The sequence below is a fragment of the Pituophis catenifer genome, unplaced genomic scaffold (assembly GCF_029215685.1).
Source record: "Pituophis catenifer annectens isolate HBS135680 unplaced genomic scaffold, rPitCat1.0.hap2 SCAF_7, whole genome shotgun sequence".
In the NCBI taxonomy this organism is placed as follows: domain Eukaryota; kingdom Metazoa; phylum Chordata; class Lepidosauria; order Squamata; family Colubridae; genus Pituophis; species Pituophis catenifer.
In genome coordinates this window covers 89,968,679-89,989,980 of record NW_027256887.1, presented here as the reverse complement: position 1 = coordinate 89,989,980, position 21,302 = coordinate 89,968,679, and the positions used below count along the sequence as shown (strand labels likewise).

The 21,302-nt window shown below is 55.4% G+C and overlaps 3 protein-coding genes across 5 annotated transcripts in view; 2 read left to right on the top strand and 1 right to left on the bottom strand.

Moving 5' to 3' along the window:
- On the bottom strand, positions 1 to 10,053 carry CHKB (choline kinase beta). Of its 2 annotated transcripts, XM_070946959.1 has the most exons (11): positions 9,872 to 10,053; positions 9,015 to 9,123; positions 8,050 to 8,163; positions 5,894 to 6,027; positions 5,573 to 5,677; positions 5,179 to 5,237; positions 4,982 to 5,069; positions 3,417 to 3,525; positions 1,843 to 1,949; positions 1,517 to 1,598; positions 1 to 1,281 (listed from the first exon to the last, which is right to left on the bottom strand). In XM_070946959.1, the coding sequence occupies exons 1-11, from the start codon at positions 10,048 to 10,050 to the stop codon at positions 1,225 to 1,227; spliced, it is 1,143 nt and encodes a 380-aa protein (XP_070803060.1). In that variant the 5' UTR covers positions 10,051 to 10,053; the 3' UTR covers positions 1 to 1,224. The 2 variants fall into 2 exon arrangements, with proteins under 2 accessions (XP_070803060.1, XP_070803061.1); XM_070946960.1 differs by lacking the exon at positions 9,015 to 9,123.
- A 200-nt stretch (positions 10,054 to 10,253) lies between these two features.
- Positions 10,254 to 19,095, top strand: LOC139319209 (uncharacterized). 2 transcript variants are annotated; one of them, XM_070946961.1, is made up of 5 exons: positions 10,254 to 10,314; positions 11,286 to 11,441; positions 15,067 to 15,168; positions 16,454 to 16,579; positions 18,461 to 19,095. In XM_070946961.1, exons 2-5 carry the CDS (start codon positions 11,286 to 11,288, stop codon positions 18,599 to 18,601), a joined length of 525 nt encoding a protein of 174 aa, XP_070803062.1. In that variant the 5' UTR covers positions 10,254 to 10,314; the 3' UTR covers positions 18,602 to 19,095. The 2 variants fall into 2 exon arrangements, with proteins under 2 accessions (XP_070803062.1, XP_070803063.1); XM_070946962.1 differs by lacking the exon at positions 18,461 to 19,095 and adding an exon at positions 17,628 to 17,684.
- Positions 19,096 to 20,900: 1,805 nt separating this feature from the next.
- MAPK8IP2 (mitogen-activated protein kinase 8 interacting protein 2) overlaps positions 20,901 to 21,302 on the top strand; it is a 31,647-nt gene continuing 31,245 nt past the window's right edge. The window contains exon 1 of the mRNA XM_070946958.1: positions 20,901 to 20,965. Coding sequence (XP_070803059.1) covers positions 20,901 to 20,965 — 65 coding nt within the window. The remainder of the gene's footprint in view (positions 20,966 to 21,302) is intronic.

The following is a 21,302-nucleotide window of genomic DNA, read 5'->3' as shown; positions in this document are numbered from 1 at the left end:
ATTTTTTATTTTGTACAATATTCTGACCAAGAGTGCAAAGCATCCGTCCACAGCTCTATTCCAGTGCTTCAGGGATGAACTGCCCTGAGAACGGATAGCAGAAAAGCTCATGGGGGTGGGGGGTGGTCTTCGGAGTCCTCCATGCTGAACATTTCATTGATTTAGTAGCCCAGAGTAAAATCAGTGACAGAATTAAGAGGACAAAACGGGGCGCACTGAGTATAATAAACGGCCCCCTGGCCTGGAACCAAAGCCAAGGTTTCAATGCTTTCTGGACCCGAGGGGCCCCCCGTCTTTATCTTTGGAGGAGCCTGGGGCAGAGTTGGGGGCCCCAAGAGAGAAGCAAGGCTTCCCGGGTCCCACAAGGTGGCAGTGCTTAATGGGGGGTGGGGGACTTGCGGATATCCCTTCCAGAAATGACCGGAGACAAGCAGCCCTCCAGCTCTCTGACCTGCAGAGTTTTGGAGGCAATGAACGCTGGCTGGCAGCTGGCACAGCTCACGTCCAATGGTGACGGAAGGGCACATGAGAGGTGCCCATGAGACTGCACCACGGCTTTCTTTACCAGGGGCTAAAGAAAGGGGTCTTCGAGGGCAGCCCCACCTACAGTGCATTGCAGTAATTAACTGTGAGGTGAGCAGGGCATGAGTGACTGTCTGAAGGGAAGGCAGAGGGTGCAACTGGTGCACAGGATGAAGAGCGCAATGGTTCGTCTTGTGAAGGATGAACCCCCCCACCAAGCTGCACCCGTCTGGAATGGGGAAATGTGGCCCCCTCCAAGACCAAGGATGGGAACGCAGCTGAGCGGGGAGCGGGGGAAGTGGGCCTCGTACTGCCAGGTGTGAGCAACCAGACCCAGGCGTGCAAAGTTCACCAGTGGGCCTGGTTGTTCCCTTGCAGCCGGTGCTTCCCAGCGGTGTCATGCAGAGGTTGAGCAGGAGGCACCCCACGCGTGAGAGGCCGTGGTGACGATACCCTTCCTGTCCGTCCACCTGGACTGCAACCGAGAAGTTGCCCCACCCCCCACCCGCAATCCCCATCCAGAAGGAGGTTGGCTGCTTGCCCTGCAGGGCGTCACAGGAGCCCCCAAAAACCAGGTTGATTGAATAAGTCCAGGCATCAGAGACCAAAGCACAGGTGCAGAGAGCGCGTCTTGCAGCCACCCCTCCAGTCTTGGTCCTTCAGCTCCAGCTGCCCCATAGGTCAGCCCTGGCCAGCCAGTGGTCAGTCGCCCCTGGCCTTCTGCTGGAAGTAGGCCTCAAAGCGGCACTGGGCGTATTCCTGGCAGGAGGGAATGATGGACTGGGAAAGTGACCCACCTTCCCTGCCAGACCCAGTTTGGTTTGGGAAAAGGGAGGGGCAGCCCAGCACCCTGAAACCCCTTGGGGGGCCAGCAGCAACCCTTTATCCCTCTAGGCCGTATTGAAATGGCCCAGAAGTTGCCTTTCCCTGCACCAGCCCCTGCCGGGGGGGAGGGGGGGCGGAGGGAGAATGGGAACCAGCCCTCGGCACTCACCAGGTAGCCAAACTCAATGGTGGAGATCTTGGCCTGCAGGATAGACCAGAGGCCCCAGAAGAAATGGGAGGCCAAGGTGAACCTGCAAGTGGGGGGGGGGGAGAATGTCAGCCAAAGGGGGAAGAGGGGGTATCTGCCATTCATGCCCCACAGAGGCAGTTTTTTCTAATCGGGAGCATTTCCCAGGAGAATGAGGGGCAGACCGAAGCCTCTTGCAATGCCCACCCCCCAGCCTTAAAGGAAACAGCCACAGCTCTGAAATGCCGGTGAAATGCTGGTGCTGGCTGCTGCAGTGGTTCCGGCCACCCCCTACCCTCACAACTGACCGGCTGATCTCCAGAAGCATCTTGGCCTCCAGGCGCTCTTGCTCCTCCGGCGAGGGGGGGTCGGCCTTCCCACCTGCCTCCTCCAGGTAACACCGGATGAAGTGCAGCTGAGGGAAAATGAGACAGGTGAGGCAAACCACCTTCTGAAACTGCGCCTCCTGCCTGCCACTAGGCAAAGCTTCTGAGATCCCAGGGACAACTAGGGCCAAAATAAATTGGGGGCGGTGATAGAGACCCCATGGAATTCAAGGAGGAGGAAGCGGCTTCCGGCTGGGCATGGCGAAGACTTTCCCAACCTGTTCCTAACAATTCCTGAACAGTCGCTGCTCAGGAGGTGCAAGATTTCCCTTTGCTGAAGATGCTCAATTGATCCATCAATCAGCTCTGCCGCCCAACACCTCACCCCCATAGAAAAAAAGATCCTAGAAAGGGTGCAGAGAAGAGCCACAAAGATGACCAAAGGAACGGGAGGCTAAAACATATGAAGAACCGTTGCAGGAATCGGGTATATTTAATGAGGAGAAGGACTAAAGGCGTCACAATGTCAGTCCTCCAATATCTGAGGGGCTGCCCCAAAGAAGAGGGGCTCAAGCGAGTCTCCAAAGTACCGCAAGACGCAATGGATGGAAGCTAAGCAAAGAGAGAAGCAGCCTAAACCCAAGGAGGCCGTGAGAGCAATCCACCCGTGGAAAGGCTTGACTTCAGGAATTGTGGGGGCTCCGTCACTGGGGGCTTTTAAAAGGAGACTGGGCAGCCCTCTGCCTGAAATGGTAGAGGGTCTTCTGCTTGAGCAGGGGGTTAGACTAGAAGACCTCCAAGGCTCCACCCACGTTGGCTGTTGGCAATGTACAGTCCTGGAGAGAAGGAAGAAAAACCTGGGCATTTAAACTACGACTCCCACAGCAGAAAGCAAGACCAATGAATAGATCAAATTATAGGCTCACTAGCTCAAGTTCCAAAGAGACCAGGCAGGCTCGAGGGCCACCTGAGCTGAAAGGACTCCGTTTCCAAAGAGACCAGGTCTTCCAGACTTTCAGGGCCGCTGCTGCTGGGAGGGAAACGGATCCTTGCAGGAATGGGGAGCAGGTTAGCAAGATGGAAAGGTAGAAAGAATGGGTGCTAACCGGGGCAACCTTGAAATCCTCACTTCTAGGCCTGCTGTATCAAAGCTTCTATGGCAACGTCAGCCATGCGTTTCTTGCTCTTAAGGCCATCCTGTTTCTTTGAGGATAGAAGCACTAGAAGGGCAGGGAAGAAAAATCTATTGCCTATCTTTTAGTGTATTATTTTCTCCTCCTTTCCTGAAATGTATAAACACGAGTGCATCCTTCAGACCGTGGGAGTCCCTCCCGCTATATTCTCCAGGGTGCACTGTTAACAATGAGCACCGCAGCCAGGCTGGAGGTCGGAGGTTCGGGTCCTGCATTGGATTCCACTGGCCTCGATGCCAGGGACGGGCAATGATGGCCTCTTCACGACCGGCGGATTTCAACTCCCAGAATTCCTGAGCCAGCGGTTCTGCTCCCACCCTCCAATCCAGCCCCGCCCTTCCCCCAGGAGCCCAGGGCCACTACCTGCTGCTCGGGGCTGGGGTAGTTCTCCGGGCTGGCTTTGTAGAAAGGCCACTCGTCGTGGGTGTAGCTGTAGACCCACTCGCAGAAGTGATTGGCGATGTCGAAGCCCCTGCAGGAGGAAGAGAAAGCTGAGCACTGGGTTTGTTCAGCGTATCTCTGTGTTTCTCCAAACATCTCCTTACACTACACAGGTAGTCCTTGACTTACGACCAATTCCTCAGCAACTGTTCAAAGTAACAAGGGTCCAACCTTGGGGCTACTTACCAGCCGGATTCCAAGTTCCCACGGCTGCCCCTCCCTCGACGGTCACATGACCAAACTTTGGGCACTGAGCGACATGGCTGCATTTAAAGACGCTTGCTGTGTCCTGCAGTCACCTGGCCACATTTTATGAGTTTTGACAAAACCCGGTATTTACTGCACCCATTGCAAACCACAGATTCGCTTAATGACCGCCAGTAAATAGGTTGTAAATTTGGGTCTGATCCATAACCCAGTCTGTTTTCTGATTTGTCACAACTTCTGACTGTGATGGGCAGGTTCCATGATCGTTGTAAGTCGAGGAATGCCTGTAACCAGGTTGTCACCACCTGCTACGCCAAGCAAACCCCCTGGGCACTTTCACGGAATTGCTGGGTTTCTGCAGTGCTCTTAGTCAGGCCAGTGAAAGGCTGGCCGGAGCATCAAGACGCTAAGCACATTTTAAATCTTTGCTCAGGATCTGTATGTGTGTGTGTGTGTGTGCACGTGATAGAGCATGTTATACAAACCCAGCACTGTTGGGTTACTTTCTACCGCAGTATAAAACACGGTCCAGAAAGGGGTCACTTCAATAAACCAATCAGGGCTAAGATGAAAAGATACGTATAATTGGCTAATTTGTGATGAGGGGCGTGTCACTGCCAGGCCTGGCCTGGGGGAATTCGAGGGGAGGTTTTCACGGAAAGCAGGACTGGAGAGCAGAGAAACTCCCTGGAAGAACTGAAATAGCAAAGCCTCCCTCCCTCTCTCTCTCGCCAAGCAAACTCTCTGGCTGCAGGCAGGGAGTCACCAGGAGACTGTGGGTAGTCCTTGACTTACGACTGTTGGTTTAGTGGCTGTTCAAAGTTCCAATGGCACTGAAAAAAGGCCATTTTTTCACTCTTACGATTGTTGCAGCATCCCCCATTTTGGTCACGTGATCAAAATTCAGATGCTTGGCAACTGACTCAGATTTATGACGGTTGCTGTGTCCCGAGGTCACGTGATCCCCTTTTGTGGCCTCTTGACAAGCAAAGTCAACGGGGAAGCCAGATTCACTTAACAACTGCAGGGCTTCACGCAACAACGGTGGCAAGAAAGGTCGTAAAATGGGGCAAGAAATGTCTCACTTAGCCACAAAAACAGCTTGGGCCCAATTGTGGTCCAAAGTCGAGGACTAAGTGTATCTCCAGTTGGCAGTCAAAGCCCTCCTTAGACTTGGCTAGAAGAGGCCAAGGGAAATCATTGGGTGAAAAGGCAGCCCGCCCTCTTTCCTCCCTGGGGCCCTTGGCCTTCTGCCCGGCTGCGGAGGCCGGCCTGCCTACCGGTAGTTGTAGCTGCTGTACTCAAAGTCGATGAGCATCAGCCGGTCCGTGGAGGAAGCCTGGCGGCCAGCTAGGAGGAGGATGTTCCCTGCGTGGGGAGAAAGGGGGCGAGGGGAGTTGGCTGTCAGCCCAGCCAGGACCTCCTCCTGGGCTTTGGTCCGGTGGCTGGGGAGGCCCCGAGTCTCTGCCGCCCTCACCTTCCTGCACGTCATTGTGGCAGAAAACCACGGGGGACGGGGTGGCCTCCAGCAGCATCCTGGGGAAGAGGAAGAAAGAGAGAAGACAGCTCAGCCCCTTTTCCTTCCGGAGGGAGGGGCACCACAAGACAAGAGGCTGGTCTTGAGCCATGGGGAATGAGACTTCACCACCCTCCGAGTTTCGATACAAAGCTGTCTTTTGGGTGTGAAACCTGGAGGGTCCCAGCCTCTGAATCCACCTTGTCCCACCAGCAGCATTTTCCTGATCCCAGGGGGAAGTGGGGGGAGGGGGGGAGACTACTGCAAAGCTGGCAAGCAGCCAGGCTGGGGCAAGTGAAAGATGGCCCAGAGTCTGGCAGCCCCACAGGTGGCCTCTCTCTGGCTGCCTGCTCACCTGAGGCTGTGCATTTCGGCCTCCAGGTTGTAGGCCTTGAGCCGGTTAAGCTTGTGCCGCTGGGCCTCCTGGGAAAAGGTGAGTTCGGAGATCTGCTTCAGGTACCTGCCAGGAAAGGAGGAGGATGAAGGGAGGCTCCCGCTGCCTTGGAGGGGAAGAGGACAGGTGGGGAGAGGCCCAAACACCTTCCCAGGCGGCCTCTGGAGTCCTTGGCAGGGTGAGAGCTGCAAGGCCACCCGCCCAGGGAGTGGGCCTTGCCAGGAGCAGCCCCAGCCGCCTCTGCAGCCGAGGGGCCAGCCAGGACACCGAAGGGTGACCCACCTCTCCATGGTGCTAAACATCCACTTGGGCTCTTTGTTGAAAGGCATCACCATGCCATGGAAGCGGGCCATCTTCACCGCAATCTCCCCTGAGATGCTGGCCTCCGGCAGGTCCTCCGTGACCAGGCGGCGGCTCTGCGGGTGGAGACAGAGGGCAGCCCTGAGGCCGTGGGGGGGGGCTGGAGGGAGTGGGGAGCTCAGAATCATGGGGAAGCGGATGGAGAGGAGAGGCTGCAGGGGCTCAGAAAGGCCTCTGGGAGACCCCGAGGCCACGTTGATTTATAAGTCCCCCAAAATCTCTTGAAACCAGGCTGGGAGCGAAGGACCCATGACACACGCACTGCACAAAGCCACACTGAGGCCCAACATCCCCCCCTTTAGATCAGCGGTCACCAACCGGTGGGCCGGTCCGCGAGAAAATGTTTGTGGTCCGTGGAGAAAGCTTCGTATTTTTGCCGGTGCCCCCTGGTGGAGGAGCTGCTCCGGGATGACCAATGGGCCAATCCTGTGAGTGTGACTACAGCAGCTCTGGAATATGGGACTGGCGGGGGCGGGGCTGGAAATCTCTGTCCTGGGGTGGCACGTGCAATGCGCAACTTTGCAGTCGTGCAATCCGCAAAAAGGAGCGCAGCCCTCTCCGTCCGGAATGAAATAATGGTGCTGTTGCGTGGTGGGGGAGGAGGCGGCGCAAGCGGGCCGAAGCAGCAATTGTGATGGCTAGAAGCTGCGGGAGCGAAGCACTACTTGCACTTGTGTGGCATTAGCATTCCGCTTTGGGATATTAGTGCCAGCCGGTGGCGCAAGGCAGCCCTCGTCTGCTGCCGCTTGGGACTCGGAGCGGTAAACAGCGACTGGTCCGGGGAGCAGCCGGATTTTGCTCTCCATTGTGGGCACCAGATCGGCCCCCTGCAAGCTCTCGTCTCTCAAGGAGCCCGGCCGAAATTTCCCGTGCCGCTTCAGCGAGCACTCCTCGAGAGACGAGAGCTTGCAGGGGGCCGATCTGGTGCCCACAATGGAGAGCAAAATCCGGCTGCTCCCCGGACCAGTCGCTGTTTACCGCTCCGAGTCCCAAGCGGCAGCAGACGAGGGCTGCTTTGCGTCACTGGCTGGAGCCAATATCCCAAGGCGGAATGCTAATGCCACGCAAGTGCAAGTAGTGCTTCACTCCCGCACTTCTTCTGGCCCTTATTGGTGCTCCGCGCACCTCGGTCTCTCAGGGAGATGCTTGACTTCCTCTCAGCCCCAAGACACTGGCTGGCCCATGAGATGAGAGAGAGAAAGAGAGAATGAGAGAGAGAGAGAGAGAATCAGAATGAGACAGAGAAAGCGAGAGAAAATGAGAGAGAGAATCAGAATGAGAGAGTGAAAGAGAATGAGAGGAGAGAAAGAGACAGAAAATGAAAGAGAGAATCAGAGAGAGAAAGAATCAGAATGAGAGAGTGAGTGAGGGGGGAGAGAAAGAGAGTTAAGAGAATGAGTGGGAGAGAGAGAGAAAGAGAGATGAGACAGAGAGAATGAGCGGGAGAGAGGTCCAAAAGGTTGGGGGGCCTTGGTTTAGACTCCTAAAGCCCTGGCTGTTTCTCCACACCTTGTGGTTGAGATGTGAGGCTGTTCTTCCTGCTAGGTTTCCAGAGGAGGAGGGCTCCGTTTTGCCTATTTTATGGCTTTCTGGGGTTTTCTCTCTTTTTAAATTCGGTCATCCAGAGTTGCTTGGAGTCAGAAGTTTAAGAAAGTGAAACGAAGAAGATTATACACAAAGCAGAGCTGTGTCCAATTTGGACTTGAGTTGAAACCTCTGCACAACAGGCAACTCTGGGGGCAGCTTGTGAGGGCAGCCTTGCCCCTCTGCTTGGGGTGGTGGCCTGAGCGCCTTAAAGCAAGGACGGGCGCTAACCAGAAGCCCCTCAGCCCGCCCACCCGCATGCTCACCACCATTCTTCACACTTTCCTAAAATGGGATTCTGGGAATCAGAAGAACAGAGTTGGAAGGGCCCTTGGAGGTCTTCTAGTCCAACCCCCTGCTCAAGCAGGAGACCCTCTCCCATTCCAGGCCAAGTAGAAGTGTGCCTGGAGGTGGCTTGGCGGCAGTGCCAGGCCAGGTTCAGCCCTACGCTGCAGCCTGTCCTGCCTGCCAGGGAGGGAAGGGGTGGCACCTACCGGGATGTATTCCTCCAGGCGTCCCTGCGGGAAGATGCCATACAGCCGTGGTCCCAGGGCCCGCTCGGCCAGGATGGCGAACATGACGCTCTCAAGAACCAGCGAGTCGACCCCCTGCGGGAGAGAGAGGGAGCATTGGAGGGGCTGCTCCCGAGGACAGACTCACCGGGGCCTGAGCCTCCCAGCAGACCAGGAGCCAGAGGTCTCGAGGCTGTTGGCCATCCCCAGCCCTGCAGCGAGACGGCACTGAAGTGGCCGGTCAAGCGGTCATCAGTCCACGGAAGCCAGTCTGGGAGAATCCACTGCCCAGGAGTGGCTGCTTCAGCTCTTCCCCTGCCAGGGGAGCCCACGGCCGCTGATCAGCTGACACGGAGGGAGGGAGGGAGGGAGGGAGATGTGTGAGAAGGAGGCGCACAACCACTCGTGGCAAAGCCAGAACGGCCCTATCAGTTTTCCTAAGTACAGGTAGCTCTCGACTTATGACCAAAATTGAGCCCAAAATTTATGTTGCTAAATGAGAAATTTGTTAAATGAGTTTTGTTCCATTTTACGAACTTTGTTGCCAGAGTTGTTAAGTGAACACTGCAGTTGTTAAGTTAGCAACATGGTTGCTAAGTGAATCCGGCTTCTCTCTTGACTCTGCCTGTGATCACATGACCCCGGGACACATGCAACCGTCATAAATGTGAGTCAGTTGACAAGCATCCACATGTAAATCCCTCGACCATGGGGATGCTCCAATGGTCATAGGTGTGAAAAATGGTCATAAGTCACTTTTATCAGTGCCGTCGTACTTGTGGTCACTAAATGAACTGTTGTAAGTCAAGGACTATATGTAACTAAACAAAGCCGTTGCTTTGTGGAAGAGCCCCGGCTGGATATCCTGGGGCCCCGGGAGCAGGCAGACGGCAAAGGTCATCCCGGGGCCGGAAGGGAAGCTTCCGGAAGGCCCGGCCGAAGCTCACCTGGAGGATGACGCCGTAGACGCGAAGCAGGACCTGGCGTGGCTCCTCCTGGGCAGTCGGGATGTGGTCCGGCAGGGAGCATTTGTACAGCAGGTTGCTCAGCCCTCCGCTGTGGGGGAAGCAGAGACAGGCAGGTTGGGGGCTGGTGGGACAGGACAAGCCCCCTCCTCTCCCCCTGGGAACGCAGGCAGCACCCCTGACTTCTCCCAGGGGGCTGGTCCCTTCCAACTCTGCTCCAGGTAGTCCTCGATTTACAACAGTTCATTTAGTGACTGTTCAAAGTTACAACAGCACTTGTAACTGTTTTTCACACTTCCGACCCTTTGCAACATCCCCACGGTCACGGGATCAAAATCCAGACTCTTGGCGGGGTCAGGTTTTGTCAGCTTCTGCAAGCAGAGTCAGTGGGGAAGCCGGATTCACTTACCAACCGTGGCGCTAACTGAACAACTGCAGTCGTTCACTGAACAGCTGTGGCAAGGAAGCTTAACAAATGCCTCCGTTGTGGTCGTAGGTCGAGGACTACCGGTGTTCTGTTAGGCGTGGCTGTGGCGTCTCGGGCGGGGGGAGGGGCGGGGGGAGGGGGCGTCTCCCACCTTGGCTACTTTTAAAAGTGGCTTCCGGACTCCAACTCCCAGAATCCCCAGCCAGCCCCCTCCCCCCCCCCGCGAGGGTCTCTTTGGTGCGAGGCTTCCTCCCCGGGATGAGCCGCCTGGGACGGGAGGCGCTGCGGGAGAAGAGCCTCGCGAGGGGCTCCGGAGGGATCCCGGCCGAGAGACACCGGGGCTCATCCCGGGGGAATCTGCCTGCGGCGGCCACCCAGTGGCGGGGCGTTCCGCGGGCGGGGCGGGGCTCACCTGACGGGGACGATGCCCAGCTGCTCGGGGGCGGCCAGGCGGCGCCAGGCCCCGGCCAGGAACTCGCGGCACCAGAGGAAGGCGCGCAGGCGGGTGGGCGCGGGGACGGCCGGGCAGCCGCGGGGCGAGCGGGGCGCGGCTCGGTCTCCGTCTGGCCCGTCTCCGTCCGGAGCCTCCATCGCAGAAACCGACCGATGGCCGCCCCGCCCCTCCGGTCCCGCCCCCGCGCTCCCATTGGCCGGGGGCGGCTCCGGGGGCGGAAGACGGGCTGCGGTTCGGGCCCGGGACGGAGGGGGCGGGGCAAGGAGGAGACGGCGCCCAATCGCAGGACGTGACGTAGGCGGCCGCGGCGCCAATCGCGCAACGGCAGAACCCGGCGAGGGTGAAGGTCGCGACACGTGTAGCGGCGTTTGTGTGAACGCGCACTCGACCCGCAGCTGAGGGTGCGTTCCTTGGAAAAGGCGGCCTAGCCGGCCCCGCCGCTTCAGTCGAGCGAAGAGAAGTGGTGCAGGGCGCTGGGTCCCCGGAGGGCGGCTCCGTTCGCCTTTCCCGACCGGTCGCGCCACCTGCGCGGGGGTCGTTGCCAGCTGCACCAGCCCCACCGCTGCGGGGCGGGGCCTCTTGAAGGGGGCGGGGAACCAGCGGGGACCTACACGTGTCTGGGGCATCCGGGGGTTTGGAGAAGCAGAAGCTCCCCCCCCACTCCGCGAAGAAAGATCCGGGCTGGGTCCCCCCTGCTGTATTGGGCTCATAGGCGGCCTGGTGTCCCCCTCTCCGCCCCCCGCGTCTGCTCGGCCCCGACAAGGGCGGAGAGGCGCTGGCCAGCAGCTGGGGGTGAGGGGCGGGGGATGGGCTGGGCTGGGCTCCTTGGAGGGGAATTTCCCCCGAAGATCCTCGGCTGCAAGAGAAGAGAATAGCCGTAGCTCAGGATTGAGCCACAGGGTCCCTGGTGCTCTGTGAGCTGGGTGGCTTCCTTGCAGACGTTTCATGACCCTGCTAGGTAGCCTCGGCAGTGCTAGAAGGGAGGAAGGTTTGCGGAGCGGAGGCGGAGGAGAAGGAAAATTGGTGCTCTCTGAACTTGGAGGTTTTCTTGCAGACGTTTCATGACCCTGCTAGGTAGCCTCGTCAGTGCCAGAGAGGGGTTGCTCTCTGTTTATGCCCCAAGCAAGGAACTGCCAACTCAAACAAGCACTCAGGCAATAGACACCAGGCTAATTGAGGAACCAACAAGAAGGAAACGCTCCCGCCAACACCAATGGGTCAAGCTACTAGTATATAAACAGAGAGGAAGCCCCCCCAGCACTGAGGATGTTACCTAGTTGGGTCATGACACGTCTGCAAGGAAACCCCTTAGAGCTTAGAGAGCACCAGGGCCCCCACCCTTGGCTTCCCCTGATCTCTGATTGTCTTGTAGATGCCAGCCAATGTGGAGATCAAGGCACGGGTGCAGGATCTGGCCCAGCTGATCAGCAGGGTGGAGCAGCTGAGTGGATCCCCAGGCTCGCTCATCCTTCAGACTGACACCTTCTTTCCTGTTCCCCATGGACGGCTGAAGGTTCGCGACTTCAGAGTGAGTAACCCAGCCAAGCGGGATGGGGGGGGGGGCTCAGTATGCTTCCCCCATTTTGCCCTTCAAGGGAGTCTCCAGCTCTTCCATCCAGGATGGGCCCATGAATTCTTTCTCCATGCAGCTTAGTGGGACAGACCCCCCCTTGCCCCCCTCCCTTTTGAGGTTAAGCGAGACTCCTTCATCTTTAACTTTTCCAGGCAGGGAAAACACTCCCCAAATTCAAACAAATCTGCTAAGCAGTTTCCAGCCCATTTCATTTCTACATTTTCTGCTGCTGCCTAGAGATGTTCCTCCTGGAGGATTTGAGTGACAGGCGTGTAACAGAAAGTAGGTTGATTCCAGGCGTAAATCCCAGCGCTGGGTTCCAGCCTCCCTGAATTGGGTAATGTTAGTGACCCAATTTTGGAGAGTTTCTTCAGTTTGAGAAGTGGCGGCATCTGCACCGAACATTCCCTGCAATTCCATTCTTTTGGGCCAGTTTCCCTCTTTCCTTTACAGGCAGTCCTCGCCTTACAGCAGTTCGATTAGTGACCATTCAAAGTTATAACTGCACTGAAAAAAATGATTTATGACTCTTTGTCACGCTTAGGACCGTGACAGCATCCCCAGGGTCACCTGATCAGAATTCAGCCACTTGGCAATGGACTCATATTTATGACGGTCGCAGTGCCCCAGGGTCAGAGTCAACGGGGAAGCCAGATTCACTTAACAACCATGCAAGAAAGGTTGTAAAATGGGGAAAAATTCACCTAATAAATGTCTTGGTTAGCAACAGAAATTTTGGGCTCAAATCTGGACATAAGTAGGGGACTACCCCTATTCTCTCTTCTTTCCTGCTGGTTCTTGCAACCCTCCTCTCCCTTTGAACGACCTGTTTCTTCCGCTCAGCCTCTCTCCCTTTCCTATTTGTCCAGGGCTCCCAAAGTTCTCCCTCTTTCTCAGTGTTTGATCCCCTTAGAAAATAATGGGCAGGTGTTACGGGAGGGGCGCCCCGCAGCATCCGGATTGGCCCCTGCCAATTAGTACAAGCCGGCCTATTCTGTGCCGAGGCGGTTCCTGTCTTCACCCCTGCCGGGGAGGACAGAACTCCAAGGTCTCGTGGGCAGAGCGGCAGCTTGCCAGGCTATCCTTCTCAGCACCAGCTACTTCTTTGGCTCTCTTGATGGCATTGATGGCATTGATAAGATGTGCCTAGAAGAAACCAGGGTCACTCGGCCCTCTCTTCTCTGGCAGAGGTAGAAGGGGGGGCAGTTCAGCCCAGCCTCCCTTTGAGCTCTGGGATATCAGTTCTGAAAGAAATAGATTTTGTGGTGGGGGGCACTCAGGTCAAAGGACTTTCTCCAGCTGGCTGCCCAGATCTGCTGGCTGATCTTCAAAGGCCCCCAGAAGGCTCCAAGTTGGGAAGATTTTGCCTGAGCTGCACAGAAATGGCAGAAATGGCTCCATTGGTTTTTGAGGTGCTCAGGCTGGGAGACTGGTTGAAGGTGCCAAAACCTTTCCAAAGCTGAGAAGCCCCTCCGACCCCTGACCAGTTGGGGCCACCTGCAAGGGACTCCCAAACCCATCATGTGCATTGTGTGCCCCTTGCTTTGCTAAAGACACAATTTTCTGGAATTTGGAAATAGACTTGGCGTCGGAGAAGGCTGTCGAGAGTCCCTCGGACTGCAAGGAGATCAAATCAGTCGATCCTAAAGTCGATCCTTTGGAAGGACAGATTCTGAAGCTGAAGCTCAAAGACTTTGGCCACCACATGAGACGAGAGGACTCCCTGGAGGAGGCCCGATGCTGGGAAAGGCGGAAGGCCAAAGGAGAAGGGGACGGCAGAAGAGGAGAAGACGGGTTAGGAAGGGTCATCAATGCAACGAACAGGAAGTTGGGCAAACTTGGGGGGACGAGGGAGTGGGGCCTGGGGTGCTGTGGTCCGTGGGGTCACAAAGAGTCAGACACAACTTAGCAACTGAACGACAACCACAGCTCCAACTTAATTTTAAATAATTTTAAATTTTGTATGTGATGTTTTTATTCTTGACTGTTCACCGCCCTAAGTCCAGTGAGAGAACGGCGGTATAAAAATCTAATAAAATAAAATAATAAACTCCTGAATCAGAAAACCTTCACTTTATGTGAAGATTGTCAGTTATATTGTCAACTCTTGAAAATAATGAAAATGAAAAGACACAGCTTTCAGGAAGTTACTCATAAAATGGCTTGAGCTTTGTTTCGTTTGTTATTAGAGTTTATTCTGAGTTAAAATGCAAATAGAAGCAAAAATTAAGAAAGTTAAAGAGAGAGGAATGCAAGAAAAAGAAAAAAGTAATTTCTCATTTTTTTTCAGTGCAGTAGAATACAAATAAGTTGCAACCTCAACCTTTTGCTTTACATTTCGAAATTTCAAATTATTTCTATAACAAAATTATTCTAAAAATCAAAACCTAAAATTAGAGCTTCATTATTATTATTTTTTTTTGCTTTCAAGTACAAATGTCCAGAAGTAGTTCCAGTTGCAAATCGAGCTAGACCAATTCTCTTTAATTAAAACAGGCCATTTCCCCCTCTCCACCGACTCTTTATTGCCCTGGCCATGTGGGAATCGAGGTGTCTTTCCATCTTTGTGCAGATAAAATACACATGGACATCCAGATTTCCTTTCAAGCTGTTTGTACTCCCAACTAAGAGGAACAAATTCTGGCTTCACTTTTAAGTATCTTTTAAGAAATGTCTTCTGAATTAGAGTAAAAATCCCATCCCGGCACTTCTTGGCTTTATCACAAGTCAACCCGAGAAGTCGATGAACTTTCCATAATAAACAAGCAGGTTCATTTCAGTAGGCAGGGCCTTCCCCGTCTGGCCTGCTGGGAGCCTCACGCTGAGGATTAAGCAGGCAAGCGGCTCTGTGAAGCCCCCAGGGGACCCCCAGCAGCTGCCACTCTGGAGTTGCCGTGTGTGTGTCTGTCTGTGTGTGTGTGTGTGAGAGAGAGAGAGACCGAAGCTTTGCTACCAGGCTGCATTTAGGGTCCTATGGTCATGTGTCCACATTTTACAATGGGCATTTGCTTAATGACCTTGGATCGGCTTAATGACCGCTGCAAAAAAGTCATAAAATTAGATCGATCATGTGATTGACCCGTTTTAGGACATATTATGACCTTAATAAGCAGGCTCCATGATGACTGTATGTCAAGGACTACCCATAAGGCAGACTTCCCCACCACTCAGCTCCCATCATTCCCAGCAAGCACAGCTTTAGGATGAGTATTTATGTTTGACGATTTTAATCTTTTTATGTTCTAAGCTGCCCAGTCACTTTGGAATGATGGGCGGCAGATAAACTTAATAATAAATGTAAATAAATGACAATATAGGTTACCTGATCATATCTTAAAATAAAATAGGGATTCAAGGACAGGCCGGAGAGAAAGAAGCCTCCTGCATCAGCTGCTCTCCAGTTTCACCGCAAAAGCAAGAGCAGGCAGAAGGCTTCTGTTCAGCCTCTCCTCAAATTACAGCCTGGCAGGGTTGCATTTCAGAAAATAGGATTCATTTGCTTATTTTGATCTGTAGGTTTGGTCTGATCCTGAGCCTTTTACCAGGTGAGGCTGATGCTTGACCCATGTTTTCTTTGCAGGATGGCCACGGAGAGCTGGTGTTTTATGATCGGCCGAACTCAACAGCCCCGAAGCTCTCTCGTTTCACCATCTCTCCCACCGATGACCCCAGAGGACTCGTGGTAACGCCTCGTGGACTGGGAAGGGCTGCTTGCTGTGGGAATGGCCCCGAGGGGCTGCTTTGGGAGGCACAGCACGGTCATTCTGGAGGGGGGCAGGACCCATCTCTGCTTCCAGCAGCCACGTGAATGTTTGAGGCTGTCAGACCTCCCCAACCCAGCCCCTGAGGAAAGAAAGACCCTTGACTCCATTAGACTGAAGCAAAATGTTATTTGACTAAAGGAAGTTGGTTGCAGTAAAGTCAGGCTAGATCTAAGGTTTTCCTGCATGAAAAGATACAGAAAAGTTTCTCTTCTTCCCTCCCCCTATGACCAGTCCATATTTCACTAATTGGAGCTGTCTAGGATGTTTTGAGAACACTGAAAAATTCTGGGGCAATTCACGTTCTTTCTCAGGGTGCATGGCCTTGGTGCCCGCTGGTACAAGCTGGTTTCTGGGCATCTCTGGTCTTATCACCTGTCATTTCCCCCCCTCCCTGTTTCCCATCATGTACACACACAGCTATTGCCCATCTGTCCCCTCCCCAATCTAGCCTTTGATGGCAGGATGCTGGACCTGGCAGACCTGAGAGAGGCGTTTTTCCAGGCCAGGCAACACCCAGCAGTCGACACCAAAACACGTTGTGCAAAGTCAATTCCACATGCAATGCGGCAGCAGACAGCCCTCCAAAGCTTGGAAGCGCCCAGTTACCATGCAAGGCCGGATCAGAAGGTCATCCTGTGTGAGACTCTCTACCTATTCCCCCCCTGGAGATGGTCAGAGGAAAGTGGGTCAGCCCAGGCAGGTCCTCGTCTGGTCTGGCCACTTTCCTGCAGGGCCCTCCAGATGTTTCCGGGACGTACATCAGATGCCCTCTCCTGCTCTTGTGCTCCAAGGCTGCCTCTTCCTCCTCTCCCATTGTCCATGGAGATTCTTCGTCCTCCAGGTCATGGTTGTCCCAAAGGTGCTTTTTCAAAAGGCAACTGGACATTCTGGATTTTTCCCTTGAAAACGTTTTGCTTCTCATCCAAGAAGCTTCTTCATTTCTGGACATGTTCAGTTCTTCAGAACTGAAGAAGCTTCTAGGATGAGAAGTGAAATGTTTTCAAGGAAAAAAACCAAGAAAGTCCAGTTGCCTTTTGGAAAAGCACCTTCATCTCCCACCGCAGCTCATCTGCTCCCGGCGACCCTTTGGGCTTCGTATCCAGACGGGGCCTTGAAGCCCCTTAGAAGGGTGGGGGGGCTGGGACATGCGATTCACTGTATGACCCCTGGGCTCTGCCTGCCTCTCTCCCCCCCCCCCCACAGGCAGCGCTGTCCCAGGCGCTTGGAGAGCAAGGAGTGGTGAAGAAGGTGCGCCACCTTTATATGGTGGGCCAGACCCGTGTCCACGTGGATCAGGTGGAAGGACTGGGTGACTTTGTGGAGCTGGAGGTGAGGAGCAGCGCTTGGAGGCCTTTCCGTTCCATGAGCAACTGGGCTTCTCTAGTGGGGTTTGGAACAGTTGATCCACTTTATAATGCCCTGGGGAGACCCCACGTGGAATACTGCATCTGTAAATGGGGGTGGGGGGTGGGGGTGTTTATAGGTATGAGATGGGATGTGGGAAAAAGAGGTCGTTTTAAGAGACGGTGCTGTTACTAAGATGGTTTATAGTTGTGTTGAAGAGAGAAATAATTTCTCATTAGGCTTGTTCCCCATCCCTGGGGTCCTCAGACTCTGTTTGGACAACCTTCGGTTAAAAATGTTCTTGGAGATCATTGAACTGAAGGTGCACCTAGCTGACCCCCAAGATCCCTAACTCGGGGGCTGCAGTAGCCCAGCACCTCCAGCTGTGGGGAGGGGGGGCGTGCCTCCCTGCCCCTGCCTGCTCCCAGGGCTGGCATGGAAGTTTCCTGGCTTGTTCCTCCCTTGTCCCCAAGGGCAGGAGGCAGCAGGTAAACACACTTCGCCAGGTGGCCACGTGATCTCCCAGACAGTCAAACTGCGCCTGGAGGTGATAAACAGATCCAGAGAAAAGAGCCGTGAAGGAAAGAGGTTGAGGCTTTCCTGCACAGAACGGGCGCTCCATCTCTCTCGGGAAGAGCCGAAAGGAAGCCAACGGAGCTAAAGAACTGAAGAGGAAGAAGTCGGGGCCGGCAAGCCAATTTTTATCAGCTGAGGAAAAGCAGGTTTTGGCAGGGGTGGAAGCCCCTTGAAGACCCCTGCAGGCGGGCGATGGAGGAAGACCACCAGGCGCAGAATTCCCAAGGGATGAAGATGCCCCAAGCCCAGGGTCCTGCTAGCCACAAGCGACGGTTGGCCAGGTTTTATCTGAATTTACCTTGATTAGCTTAACGAAGGGGAACCCCGTTATTGCCACACCTGCAACATACCACAGAGAGGGACTTGGCTACTGACAGGAAGTCAGAGGAGTGAGTTGGAATCCTAAAGGGGTTTTTTTCCTGCTTTTGCTGAATTGGAACCTTTTTGGTTATTGCAGGAGAAAAAAGGGGGCTGGATCTGAAGAGCCTTCTAATTAAGGAGCTTTAGTGTGGTGCTGCTTTCTGTGCTGGGTCAAAGACAGAGACACACAGGTAGTCCTCGACTTACAATGTTTAAAGTTGCAAAGGAACTGAAAAAAGTGATTTATGAACATCTTTCACACATACGAGTGTTACAGGATTCCCGTGATCACGTGATCAAAATTGGGATGCTTGACAACCGATTCATATTTATGACGGTTGCCATGTGATCCCCTTTTGCGACCTTCTGAGAAGCAAAATCAGTGGGGAAGCCAGATTCACTTAACCGTGTTACTGACTTAACTACGGTGATTAACAACCAAAAGGAAGTTCATAAAACGGGGCAAAATTGACTTAACAAATGTTTCACTTAGCAATAGAAATTTGGGGCTCAATTGTGGTCATAATTCGAGGACTACCTGTAGAATAAATGCAGTTAGGAAAAACGCCTGGTTGGACCACAGACGACGTTTGTTGAGCCGAAAAGCTGCATCTGCGGAAAAAACAGGAGGAGGAGGAGGAGGATGTAGCCATAAAAGCCAGCCTCTCAGACAAACCGACTTTCGCCCATCTCAAGGGTTTCCAATCTTGGCAGCTTTAAGACTTGTGAACTTTTAACTCCCAGAGTTCTGTGAGTTGAAGTCCACAGGTCTTAAAAGTTGCCAAGTTTGGAGACACCCCCACCCCCCCCCGTCCATCTCATTGTTGGAAATGAATTTGGTTTCACAAGGCAGCTGGTTGCACATTGGGGTTGAGGGATTTGCTGTGTGTATAAGCCCCGTATCCCATCGTCCACTCTCCCTTCTTGCAGGTGGTATTGGAGGAGCAACAGAGTCTCCAGGAAGGCAAGGAAGTGGCCTGGCAACTGATGAGTGAATTAGGCATAGAGGAGAAAGATCTCATCGGTGGGGCTTACCTGGATCTTCTGCTGGCAGGTGGAGAAGCCTTGTGATGGCTGGAGGACATCTGGGGGGGGGTCACCTTGCTACTTGGTGGAATAAAATGCCTGGGATGCTGAGGGGAGCAGGAGGTTTTGTACCTGAGGTCCACCCTCAATCATATCAAATTAAAAGGTGCCTTGGCCCAGAACAGGGATGTCCAACCTTGGCAACTTTAAGACTTATTTAAAATCCACTGTGGTGCATTGGAATATGCAGTGACTGGGATAACCCACCTCACAGGGTTGTTGTAGGGAAAATGAGAGGCAGGAGCTTTAGGCATGTTCGCCCCTTGAGTTGACCAGATAGAATAAAAACACAAGTGAAGCAGCAGAGCCAGAGGTACCTGGTGAAACCTTTGGGGGGAATCAGTGGGGTGGGCAAAGATGGCACTCAGTTCAACAGTCGCTGACCCCACAGGAGGAAGAGGAGGAGGAGTATCTGGCTGGCTGCATGGAGGATGTACGAGAACACGAAAGAGGAAGCAGGAGTTGCCTCCTCCATACATAACGGCAGTTTTCCAAGTTTCCACAATGTGTTGCATTATCATCTCATGACTCCCTAGACAGTTATAAGGAAAGGGGCTGAGCCTGTGGGTCTGCTTGATAGATTGCTTTATCATACAAGTGCATGTATCTTCCACCTGGCAAAATGAACTCTGGCTGGTGAAAAAAATAAAAACACTTAAAAACCATCATTCAAAACTGAGCCCTGTTGCATCAATAAATAAATACATCCATCCATCCATCCATCAGCCAACAACTCCCCCCACCTCATTTGCTGCATGGTTAGTCCTGGGGAGGGCCACCTCCTGCCCTGCCTGTATTCATGGGCATTGGCACAGAGGGTTGTGGGTCTCTGCCTTAGAGGGAAGCTGCAGCTCCTGGGATGCTGGCTGAGATGTTCTCAGAGGTGTGTGTGCCAATTGTGAATCTTTGACCCCAGCCTGGCACACCAGTCCCAATGTGCTGAGTTATCATCCACAGCCAATGTGGCCAGTCTAATTCAGTGTAGGTCAGTATGGTATGTGCTGCAGAAAAGGGCAAAGCAGAGACCTCCTGGAGCATCAGGTGCCCCCCTTAGAGAAGTTGCCACAACTTTCTGCCCTCCAGATGCCCACTTTGGTATTCAGAGTAGTTGGCCGGGCATTCTGGGCGGCACCAGCCCGGGGGAGGCTCTTTGTCCATGCTTTTCTTCTCTTGGCCCAGGTTTCCTGGGAGGGCAGCATGTGGTGTCGGTGCATTGCCCTGGATCGGTGGCTTGCCCACAGTGCGGGCAGCCTTAGCAACCGGGAGTCTGGGCTGCCGGGCAGGGCCTAGTGGGGAAGTCCCAGGAGCAGCAGGACCTGCCTTTAATTGGAGCTTCTTTAATTTGCTCCCTGGGGAGGGAGGGAGGGAGGTCTCCCCCGCCACCCTGCTCAGGCCCCGTTTCTTGGGGCTGCTTCTGTGCGAAATCTGGCCCCTCACTAGGCAGATGCCGCCAGGGCCTGTCGTGGCACCGGCTGTGTCCTGCCCAGCCACCCACCCCCGCGGGGACCTTTCCCTGCTTGCACTGTCAGCAGGAGAACGGACCTGGCAAAGCTTTCTTGCCGGGGCCTCCCTCTGCTGCCGAGACGCCCCAGGCAGCCCCACGACTCCCGCGGCAAGACAGGTGGGCAGCGCCTCCCCAGCGGCCTCTGGCAGCCCCAGGGACAGCTCCTCGCAGCCGCCCTTCAGCACCAACGGCGCGGACAGCTCCTCGCCCCGCAAGCCGCCGGCCTGGGCAGGGCTGCCCGCTGGCCCCTCCCTCGCCCGCAGCGCCCCCGTTCTGCAACCGGGCGCCCGACGCTGGCATTGGGCGCCCGCTTTGTTTTGGCGGCGGGGTGGGGGCGCCGGGAGGGGCCGGACATTCCTGCGGCCGCCGCCTCCCCCGACCCGGTAGGCTGGTGGTGTCGCGTCGCGCATCCGCAGTGGGGAGGGGGCGCTGTGGAGCCTCGCTCCGCCTTGCCCCTCCTCCCCCTCCCCCTCGCCGCCTCCCGCCGAGTCGCGCAGCGCCGGAGCACGACGGGCTGGTGGGGATTGGCTGCTCCCCCCCGCCGCAGGCAGGGCAGGCGCAGAGCCCCCCGCGCTGTTTACCCGGGGCCGGCCGGAGGAAGCGCCATGGCAGCTGCGGCTCTTGCCAGCTTCTCCGGGCAGCATCCGCAGTGAAGAGCCGCCGCCGCCGCCCCGACCGGCCCGGCCTCGCCGCCCCTCGCCTCGCCCGCGGCGCCTCGCCTCGCCTCGCCTCTCGCTCGCCTCGGCTCGGCTGCGCGGCCCTGCGCGGCGCCCGGAGAAGATGGCGGATCGGGCGGAGATGTTCTCGCTCTCCACCTTCCACTCGCTCTCGCCGCCCAGCTGCAGGTAAGGCGCCGCCACCGCCGCCCCTCGCCCGCCCCCGCCCGGCCTCCGCGGAGGGGCTGAGCCCGCAGGCAGCCTCCAAGGCCGGGGGGGGGGAGGGCGGAGAGGGAGAGGTGCTGGCTCCCCGGGGCACGTCCGCAACCCGGGCGGAGGGGCTGGGCCTGGGAGCGGCGGCCGAGGAGGTTCGGCTGGCTGAGCGTTGGGCGGCTCCTCGGAGAAACTGGGCCTGGCACCGCCGGCCTCGCGCACCTGGGGTCCCTCCTCCCGACCGCCAAGGGGGTCGCCGGCCGCTCCCTGCCTGCCCTTCCAAGAGGGCCGCTCCGCGTGAGCGCTCCCCCGG

Bases quoted from the DNA above. Each gene is read 5' to 3' on its own strand.
- CHKB (XM_070946959.1), bottom strand. From the start codon at position 10,050: ATGGAGGCTCCGGACGGAGACGGGCCAGACGGAGACCGAGCCGCGCCC. The intron at 8,164-9,014 runs GTGAGCTTCGGC...TCTCTCCCGCAG, and splicing joins TCTACGGCGTCATCCTCCAG to GGGGTCGACTCGCTGGTTCT. The intron at 5,238-5,572 runs GTGAGCAGGCAG...CCTCTTCCCCAG, and splicing joins GCCGAAATGCACAGCCTCAG to GATGCTGCTGGAGGCCACCC.
- LOC139319209 (XM_070946961.1), top strand. From the start codon at position 11,286: ATGCCAGCCAATGTGGAGATCAAGGCACGGGTGCAGGATCTGGCCCAG. The intron at 11,442-15,066 runs GTGAGTAACCCA...TTTTCTTTGCAG, and splicing joins TGAAGGTTCGCGACTTCAGA to GATGGCCACGGAGAGCTGGT. The intron at 15,169-16,453 runs GTAACGCCTCGT...CCCCCCCCACAG, and splicing joins ATGACCCCAGAGGACTCGTG to GCAGCGCTGTCCCAGGCGCT.